We start from the raw sequence: 10,382 nt of genomic DNA, 5'->3' as shown, positions 1-10,382 counted from the left end.
CCATAAACAATAATAACACGACAAATAAACTCTATTTAGTGTAATTATTTAATATCATGCAGAGTATTTTTAGGAATTATTTAGCATACATATGTTGATGCAAGAAGATGTTAATCTGTGTATTTAGATTGAATTACCATTTTCTGATGACCATGAAGGCAGCATTACCCGGAGACACCGGACGGATACGCTGACCGGACCGGAAGCTACATCCATGACCGGAAGAGGTGGAACCTCGAAGCGCGAAGCTCGGCAGCCATTCCTTCCTAGCAGAGCTCTGACCAGCAATGTGACGCCACATCAGACTCACTTCATGCTGTTAGCTAACAATATATAACCGCACATGGTTCTGCTCGGGTAGAGGAACGGGAAAGAAGTGTTCGTCTACCGGATTCATCAATAACGAGCCATCATGGATGCAGTGAACGCGTTCAACAGCGAGGTAACGTTAGCTCGTGCTGTAGCCCAGAACAGGCTAATGCTAACGCTAATGCTAATGCTAATGCTAACGCTAATGCTAATGCTAATGTCAGCTGCTTTACTTTAACGAGAGCTAACTTGTTAGATAGCTAAGCTAATAGTAGCTATATGCATGTGTTGGATGGTAGAGGGCAGATGTTGGCTCTATTGAACGTGGTCGGTTAAACCCTAAACAGTATAGGCTTTATTGGATTTGTTAGCCGCTATCTTAAAGCAAGTTAATCTTGTGAGGCCTGTGAGCTCAGTGTCCAGCTAATAGTTAACTGTTCCGCCCCTCAGACTGTGATGAGACTGTGATGAGACTATGATGAGACTGTGATGAGACTGTGATGAGACTATGATGAGACTGTGATGACTGCTGTCAGTAGTAACGTTAAGATAACAATATCGTATGTAGTTTTATGTCTCACTCCCACAGAGATCACTGTGTCCTGCTCTCAGTATTAAAGATAAAGCTGTGGTCAGTGTTAGCATCATGGCTAATGTTACCCTCTAATGCTGCTTTCTGTCAGGAAGTTCAATGTAAATCTCATTTAACGTTATTAACGCACTAAACCAACTTTAAACATATCAATGTGTGTTATTTGACACACGAGGACTCTGGACTGTCGTTGTGTCTTGATGTATGTTTTACATGTGTGTGTAGTTGGACGTGATGCAGGACTGCAGGACTTTAGCTGCTATATTAACTTACGTGCTGCTTGTTATATTATTATATTATGGTGCTTCCAAAGACAATTGCGTTAATGCATTGTTTGTCCATACCTTTAGTCACGGGTATCAACAACAGTGATCATTATTTTTTTGTATTTCTTACGCATTCTTGTAGAAGTTGATTGGCTAGTGTTTTTGCAATCCAAGCTACAGTAAATGTGGAAATGTACTTACACATATGTGTAACGCTATATGCACGTTAGTGAGCCTGATGTAAACAATAAGCTCTGTCAATGAGATACACTAAGAAAACACACATCCACTCTTCTCACTCATAGATGCTTGAATATGGTTATAGGTAGTGTAAGTTGTTAACTTTTATCAAGCTAAGAACAGAAATCATGTCACGTTATTGTGGCTGATCAGAAGACGAGTTGCAAAAACCCAGTTGTTGTGAGAATGGGGATAATCTGTATTTACCTAATGTCAAATAATCTGTGGATATGTAGGTTTATGAAAAGAAAATACAGTGCTTTAGCACATGGGAAATCTAATTTACGCCATCTATTTTCTTAATTATATTCAGAGTGTGCTGTTACTGAATTGCATATTGGCTACTAGTGGGAAATGTCTGTATGTTACTGTAGTTTAGTGGTGTCTGTCCATTCCAATGTTATTGTATATTATTATTGTTGTAGTATTTTTTTCTTTAATTTTTAAATTAACTGATGTAACTCTTTTTTTTTTAAACAATCAGTTATTCTCCATGATTGACATGAAGCCTCCAATATCCCGTGCTAAGATGATGTCTGTAACAAAATCAGCCATCAAAGCTATCAAGGTAAAGTGAATACTGAATCAATTTTATTGTCATAGCAAATAGTGGCTAATGCAAGTGGTGATCTCCTAGACTTTTGGATTACTTGTTTTAGAATTAAATACTGTCATTATACCCAAAGCACTGTGACTTGTGATTTGACCCACTGAGTTTTGTAATATGCAGTAAATAACAGAATAATGATAATTTTCTTGTCTTAATTATTACTATCTTTCATCATCTGATTGATAAGCATTACCTCAATGAATACTATACCTACAAATTATAATTTTCACATCAATTACTCACCTCCAGTAGTTTGGATTGATGGATGCAAACGTTTGTACTAGAAGCTACCCATAATTCTGTGTCTTCAATCGACTGAGATATGGCTACCAAAGGGGATTACCTGGTTGGCTACATACTGGGTAGTCAGTGAGTGAGCAACAACTAAACTGTGTTGCTCCAGCAGCTCTGCTGACTAGTGACAAACTATAGATGGAATTTTGGGAGATGGGTGCATTTTCTGTATTTTAGTGAAAAGACGTGTGTTTGGATGTCTTGAGCATACGAGTGGAGATGCCTTAAGGGAATGCTGTGTTAGTAGTTTACTGGGGATCCACCGATACTGACTCAAATAGCTGGATCGGGTATCGGTGAAAGTGGGGCCGATCTAATCAATTCAATTCTATGTTTATATATCATATACATTATACACTGGGATTTTAATTACTGTTTTAAGTTTTGAGCAATTTGTTGCTGCATTAATAATGTTTACACCAAAATTATAATTCCTATTAATTTCAAAGATTTTTTTTAAGTTGCTGGTGTACAATTAGTTATTTTAATAATAAATATAAATTCAGTACATTTATATCTATGTATTTATTTGTCAATTTGTATTTTAACAAAGTTAAGAAAGCAATGTTTAAGTCAAGCCTGATGTTGCCTTACACATTAAAGATTGATCCCAGTGACTTCCACACATTGAGGCATACAGCTCATTATTTAAATACTGGTATTGGATCGGTACTTGGTATCGGCCGATACCCAAAACCCAGGTGTCGCTATCGATATTGGGACTGAAAAAGTCGGAAAGGTGCATCCCTATAGTTTGCGTAGACATTTTTGTCTCTTTCCATTTAGCTTAACTACACTGGTAGGTAATGGCTGAAACCTTTGAAAGGTTATTTGACTGATTACAGAAATCCTTTAGTAAATGCTTCATTGCTGTTCCCTACCTCTGTGATTATATCTTGCATAATTAAAGTATTATCTAGTATACTGTGACTGATGTTAACTTTTGTCTTTTATTAGCTTTACAAACATGTTGTCCAGATTGTCGAAAAGTTCATCAAGAAGGTATGTATTATATAACCTCTTACTGTACATTATATTAAACATTTGAATTCAATCAAAGTGCACATTATAAATGCAATTTGTCATGACACAATATGAATAAATTGTTTTGTTTTTGTTTGTTTCCAATAGTGCAAGCCAGAATTAAAAGTCCCTGGTTTGTATGTGGTGGATTCAATTGTTCGACAGTCGCGGCATCAGTTTGGTGTTGAGAAGGATGTATTTGGGCCCAGATTCTTGAAGAACTTCACAGAAACCTTCCAAAACCTTTACCGCTGCTCAGAGGATGATAAGGTACTCTATTTTGTATGTTGGTGCTTGTGGTATTTTATATAATTACAATAAATGATAATAAGAAATATCTCAAGTATGGGATTTTTTTCTTTTTCTTTATCAGAGCAAAATTGTCCGTGTCCTGAACCTGTGGCAGAAGAACGGTGTGTTTGACATGGACATCATTCAGCCTCTGATGGATATGGTCAATGGAGCCATTGTACCTGGACCTGAACTGGAGGTTGGAGGTAGAGAAATGAATCTAATTATTTTTGTGCAATGTTTGAACGTTTTTTAACAGTGCACTCGAGTGTTCCCTAATGTAAAGTAAAGTCAGGTTGTAATTTGTCCACTGTTTGATGAACTGCATGAAATGATATCATGCAAAGACGTCAATCTTTTTCTTTTATCTGAACAGTTCCCGCTTACCCCCAACCAGAGACACAGCGTCCTGTCACTAGTGCCTCAGTTGTGCCTGCAGTGCCCCAGCTACCAGGTCCTGATGCCTTAGCTGCTGTGGCACAGCTTTTTCAGTCTCCACATGGTCAGGAGGTAAGCATTACATTGGTGTAAGTGCTCTATCTGTTCTGGATCTTGGCAGGTAAAGAATTTTTAAAATTCTGACTGACCTCTCCTCCTTTAGCTGCAGAGGATGCTCCAGAACTTCCAGCAGGCAGATAAGACCCTGGCAGCCACCATTGCAAACGACATACCAATCCAACCCCAGATGCCTGCGGCCCAGCTCAACCCGTACAGTGCACACTCAGAAAAGAAAAGCTCTTTAGCTGAGGTAATAGCATAGCTCAGTGTCACAACATAACAGGGTTTGATCATATACACATTTTATTTTTGTTAGTAACTGTGTACAATATATATTCCCTCAGAAACTCCTTGACCGTTTTGACTACGACGATGAACCTGAGGATATAATAGCTAAAGAAGGCAGTGCCCAGTCACAGTGAGTTTCAAAAACTGTATTTATGCTGATGCATTTGTTTTGTATGAAAGTGCAGGAACAACAGCACAACATACAATTTTTAGGTTAAGACTTCAGAGAATGTTGCATATATCACACCATTGCAGGTATTTCACCTTTGACAGCTTGCTTGCAATCAATGTGGCTGACATGTAGTAATACATTCACTTATCTTTTCAATCAGCTGTTAGAGGGCAACATATCTGCTGTTACATCCTATACTGACTCTGGTGTAGCCAGATTTTAGTTCACAAAAAGAAAATGATCAATGTGCTTTTTCTTCAGATAAGTTTCAGTTTTGTTCGTCAGTTAATTTGTGTGTGTTTTTGGGGCGAGGTAGGTTAAAGTCCCCCTCCTCTTAAGTGTGTTTTGCTTATTGTTCCTTCAGTTTGTTGTTTTACCATCACTGTGCAAAATGATGTATGTCCACAAACTAGAAGGCTGTTTTCACATTAATTTACTGAAGACAAAAAGTTTTTCTTTGCTCTTCCTCTAATCTCAGTATGATCCTTGTACATATGAGGGAATTTTGTGACATAATTGCAACGACTTTTGAAGCCAATCCCGGTCCAGTATGTAACTTAAGCAAATGTGATATGTAAACTTGAGAGGGGGACTTCATGTGTCAAGTAGTTAAACTTCATAGATTCTGGATTTTTCAATGAGGGAGAAGGAGGGCTAATAAACAAAACGGCACCCACAGTACCATCATTTTCACATCTTGTGTACACTGCAGCAAATCTTTTTTTTTCATTCTAGTTCTTATATACATATCTGTAATGTGCATAAAACTAGTCGATGGAGACACATAATTTAGTGTTAAGAGGCCCGTTTTACTGCAGATATTGACTTGTCTCATTATTAAAAGCACAGGTGAAACTAAGAACATTATTCTTTACTCTTTCATATTAAAATGTCCTAGTAAGTCATACCACTGAGCCAGCATGCACATCACCAAGTTTGTGGAATTGAAATCCCTAAATTGATGCAGACCATATTAATGCTAAAAATTTACATCTGCGCTTTTCTTGCTATTACATACCGAAATAGCTGCTGTGAAAAAGGTTTAACTATAATTGTTTTGGTGTAATTTATTTTTTGTGTATTATATTGCTTGTGTAGGTTTATAATGCCCAGACTCACTATCTGTGTATATTTTGTCACGACAGGGGGATTCCTGGTCAGATGCCCAACCCAGAGAATGTTCATCCACATATGACGGGACAGACCGGTGGTATAGAGGTATTAAATTAAAAATGCATTATATCATTACTCAACTAAAGCCAAGTTAACACTACACAACTTTCAAAGTCGTCATATTGCTGTACTGTTCACACTACACAACCTGCTGTCTTGTAATCGGGATTCTTGAAGTCGTTGTTTTCACTCTACATGAATGACCGGTGACAGGAGGTCTCACACTATAAGATCTTTCACCAGGAGGAATCCCTGATGAGTATGTCTGATCTCCAAACTACGTTCTGTCACAAAAACACACAAGAAGATTAATGACGTATACCATGCACGTAGTCATGCTTGTTGATGTTGTCTTTGGCGCACATGCTCACAGAATTACCGGTTTCCACAGAACTTTACTATTAATCTATTTTACTCTAAGTGCAACAACAACTTTGGTCTGTGTTGCAAATGCAACACAGCACGCACAGTTACAGGCGACCCATCCCCCATGGTTCCCCTTCAACCCGTGTCTTGTGCTCTCATTGGCTGTAGCTCACCGACACGTCCAGATGTTTAGCGTGCTAGATATCTAATGTGTCTGCGATGCATGTTATGTGTGATTCTCTGTCCTGTTTTCTATGACATCAGGGACCATGTTGGAAATAAGTGTTTACACATTACATGTTATCCCTTGGATTGTTTTGTTTTCTTTATCCATAAATCAAATCAGTGGGCTTCTTGGCTTGCGAAAAGTTAACACGTAGCGCTCAATTGCCAATTTGCGAGCGCCGAGCTAACGCCGATTTGTCCCTGATCTGCATGGGGCTTTTGTCGAGGTGCTCCAAAAACTATTGGCGAGTAGTAAATCAGAGCTAAAGCTGAAGCAGGAAAAGCCAACACTAGGATTAGCATTGATTCATGGAGAGACCTTCGTCTGGTCAGCTAACATTACTGCCAAGCAGGTGAAATATAGAGTGATATTGTGGTTTTAGCTGACGTGAGTTGCCTCACTGTTTTGAGCGATGCTCGTTCATGTCTATTTAGAGCGAGCAAGCACGAGTCCGACACTGACTTTCGTTGACTTAACGGCCACAGGTGTTGCTGTTAACAAGCATTTCTTTTTCTTTCAAACAGTCCCTTTTAAGTAAAGGATCAAATGTGTGGAGCTGCAAGCTTCAGTTAAAATTGACTTTGGTCAATGCCCCTTTGGTACCTGTTTTTTAACTATCTCCTGTGGCTGTCTCTTTGTCATCCCTCAGCATGGTGGAGGAATGAGTCACGGTGAACATCATATGATGCTAGATGGATATCGCTCCTTAAATGAGGCTTATTCGCAATCACAGGTAAATCTTCAAACCCAGTTTACCCTAACCTGATTAAATGTCTCTCCTGTGAGAGAAAGGCGTTTGGTTTTCAGCTCAAGTTTCACTGCATTTACATTTAAATGTCAACTTTTTCCACAAGTCAGTTCTTCTCTGTACAGTTGAAACAAGACAAAGCCATGGCTACCTAAATTGGCATGAAAACCTATGGTGTAAACTCTTTAAATTGGTACTTGGAACCCTCTGCTCATTAATTTGGGAAAAATTAAATTATCATGTCATCATTGTATCAATAGGGAAATTCAAGAGAAGACTCAACTGTGAGGCGGGAGGGCAGACACAGAGGCTACGGCAGGAGATCAAGATCCAGATCGGGTTCAAGGTAAGAGGCTGCTTATCATAGATAACTGTGTAGTGCTGTGGATTTCAGTTAGAGGTTATCAAATACTGTTCTGTTTGTCATAGTTTTTATTGGGGCACAGGTTACACTTGTCAAAGCATTTTTTGTAACTACTGTTAATGTTACAGTGGGTTAAGAAATGATTTAATGATCTGCTGTAATAGTCAATGCATCCTGAGGAGTAAATTACACATCAGGAAGCACGTACAGTAGCAGTTAGTGCAGGGCAAGCACTGACACTCTCAGCTGCTGCCGTGGACTCCCATTACTCAGTGTTCATGTTGTCATCTTCTGCTCAGCCTATGGTGAAATGGATAACTTTCCTCCCAGAAATGTAATTATTTGGTGACAACATATTTCAGCTGGTTCAATCTTTTTGTTTTTTCAGATCCCCCAGGAGGAGAAGATCAAGATCTACATCCCGCTCAAGAAGGTCGAGGCATCGACGCTCTCATTCTCGCTCCAGAGAACAGCGCCCGAGATCTCGCTCTCGTTCTCTGGACAAGAAGGACAGAGAGCGCAGACAGAAAGGTCTTCCCACTTTAAAGAGCCAGACACTCAGTGGTAAGTGCTACAACAGAAACAAACCTGTGAATGTAATTTATGATACTTGGAGTACACAGAACTGCTGGAATTATTACTGCATGCAAATCGCAACAACAATATATACTTAACCCAGTAGAGAGGAGCCACGTCGATTTCACAGGCGATAATTATAATAGTTTGAAACCACATTGCTGTGTATCTACAGAAGGCTACAACACACAATTATCATCAGTGGTGGATTTTTTGAGTAATCAATTAATAGTTAAGTCTGTACAAACAAGTGCTAGTCAAAGCTACCAGAACCCAAAGTGATGTCCACAAATCACTTATATTTTTATAGTTGAAAACTTTGATTGACCTGTATGATGGTTTGATAAGCTCAACCTGGATATTGTTTAGGAAGTGGTTTATTTAATTGACTGTATTTCCTTGTGCATCAGAAAGCATAATGAATTTGTATATACAGTATGTTCATGTATTTATGTAAGTAAGTTCAACAACCTTGTTCGTGTCACATTTGTTAATGTAGTGGCTTTAGCGCTCACCCGCTCTGGTAAAGCTCTTGAAACATTACGATGTTCCGTCATAGTCCATATTTAAAGAGCTTCATGGAAAAATGACATGGGTTTTTTTCAAGCATTCTACATGCATGTAAAGCTGCCGGAGCATTTATATGGAAAGTAAAGTATATGCTTAAAACGTGAGGTTAACTGTATGCATACACATTCTTCTAAAGTGTGTACTTTAGTGCCATATTTAGCACTACTTTTGGTGCATGATGCAGTTACACCAATGTTATAACAGTGGGCTTGTCTGTGGCAGTAATTTTATTTTTTGTTATATTCCACACAATTAATAATTATGATTAAGTGTATTAATGGAACAACTAGGGATGCTAATTTTGAAAAATGTTCTTAACCAATAACCGACCCTCGTTAACCGATTATTAACCGTTAACCAACAAGATTTGTGCCTCGCATGCAGCGGTGCGGCAGCTGCAGTGTATGAGCACTAGGGCTGCACCTAACGATTATTTTTTTAACGATTAATCTAACGATTATTTTTTCGATTAGTCGATTAATCTAACGACTAATTCATCAATTATTAGAAATTTTTTTTTATAAATAAATAAACATCAAAAACGTGACTCATTATTATTTCAATACTTTATTCAAATATCTTCTCTTATAAACATAAACATAAAACAATAATATTATTATGGCATTATTTCACAACAAATAATATCCCAGTCTTTACTGGTAATCTGTTTTCAGTCCAACATAAAATTTCTCCATAATAAAATTAAAACAATAGCTTGTATTGTAAATTCATGTAAAAGGAATAAAGTGCAATGTTCTTTTTGTGGAAAAAGTCCTCCACTCTGCTTTGTCTTATCCTGAAAAAGAGACACAGAAAGCCATTAGAATAATGATAACAGTGGCACTTTTTAAAGTCGGTCTAATTTCCACAGCACTGTTGTGTTATGACATTAGGCTAATAATAATAATAATAATAATAATTCTCATCAGTATTTTTACTTAAAGGGACTGTTTGTAACTTTTTAAGCGTATAAATGTAGCGGGTCGGCACACATGCGCGTTCGCATATGCGCGCTCGCGTGTGGCTGGAGCCTCGTCTCCGCTGCCTGCTCTCCTTCACTCAGACGGCACGCGCGTCCTCGCTGTCTCGCTCCACCTCTAGACGTGAACGCGCGCTCACTACACACTGTAGAAGAGTTAGTTTAGCTCTGAGAATATCTAGTGAATGCACAGGGGACGTTTGTGCAGAAATAAATGCTGCAGCTCCTCCAGACCAACAGAGCTTTCCCGTGTCTTGTGAAGTGACGGAGCTCTTCAGAGAGTTACGTTGTCTTCTCGTTACCGACCGGGTGCCGGTGTCTCCTCTGCTCTGTCCGGCTGCAGGTGGAGAGAGCAGAGGAGACACGGTGCAGAGCCCCGCTGCATCAGCCTGCACTTAGGCAGGAAAAGCCAACACTAGGATCAGATCTAAATCATGTTCATGGAGAGACCTTCGTCTGGTCAGCTAACATTACTGCCAAGCAGCTGAAATATAGAGTGATATTGTGCTTTTAGCTGACGTGTGTCGCCTCACTGTTTTCAGCGATGCTTGTTCAGGTATATTTAGAGCGAGCAAGCGCAAGCCCGACGCTGACTTTCGTTGATTTCACGGCCACGGGTGTCGCTGTTTTTTCTTTCAGAATTTCTGAAAGTTACAAATAGTCCCTTTAAGTACTTAACTTAAAACTTAAAATGGTTTAGACATGGATTTATTTCATCACTGTAATAATATGCAGTTAAGATAAACATTAGCAAATGTACTTTTGCATCAGTGTGGAGCAGTGTGTCTTGCTGCTGT

The 10,382-nt window shown here is 38.8% G+C and overlaps 1 protein-coding gene across 1 annotated transcript in view; it reads left to right on the top strand.

Moving 5' to 3' along the window:
• The first annotated feature begins 243 nt into the window (after nucleotides 1–243).
• LOC119491699 (SR-related and CTD-associated factor 4-like) overlaps nucleotides 244–10,382 on the top strand; it is a 31,039-nt gene continuing 20,900 nt past the window's right edge. The window contains exons 1-12 of the mRNA XM_037775897.1: nucleotides 244–442; nucleotides 1,892–1,975; nucleotides 3,269–3,313; nucleotides 3,443–3,604; nucleotides 3,708–3,831; nucleotides 4,002–4,135; nucleotides 4,227–4,373; nucleotides 4,468–4,541; nucleotides 5,729–5,801; nucleotides 6,998–7,081; nucleotides 7,357–7,442; nucleotides 7,849–8,024. Of these exons, the coding sequence (XP_037631825.1) occupies nucleotides 413–442; nucleotides 1,892–1,975; nucleotides 3,269–3,313; nucleotides 3,443–3,604; nucleotides 3,708–3,831; nucleotides 4,002–4,135; nucleotides 4,227–4,373; nucleotides 4,468–4,541; nucleotides 5,729–5,801; nucleotides 6,998–7,081; nucleotides 7,357–7,442; nucleotides 7,849–8,024 (1,219 nt within the window). The 5' untranslated portion in view covers nucleotides 244–412. The remainder of the gene's footprint in view (nucleotides 443–1,891; nucleotides 1,976–3,268; nucleotides 3,314–3,442; nucleotides 3,605–3,707; nucleotides 3,832–4,001; nucleotides 4,136–4,226; nucleotides 4,374–4,467; nucleotides 4,542–5,728; nucleotides 5,802–6,997; nucleotides 7,082–7,356; nucleotides 7,443–7,848; nucleotides 8,025–10,382) is intronic.

The sequence above is a fragment of the Sebastes umbrosus genome, chromosome 7, assembly GCF_015220745.1.
Source record: "Sebastes umbrosus isolate fSebUmb1 chromosome 7, fSebUmb1.pri, whole genome shotgun sequence".
In the NCBI taxonomy this organism is placed as follows: domain Eukaryota; kingdom Metazoa; phylum Chordata; class Actinopteri; order Perciformes; family Sebastidae; genus Sebastes; species Sebastes umbrosus.
The sequence above is the reverse complement of the archived record's forward strand: the minus strand, read 5'-3'. Positions and strand labels throughout refer to the sequence as shown.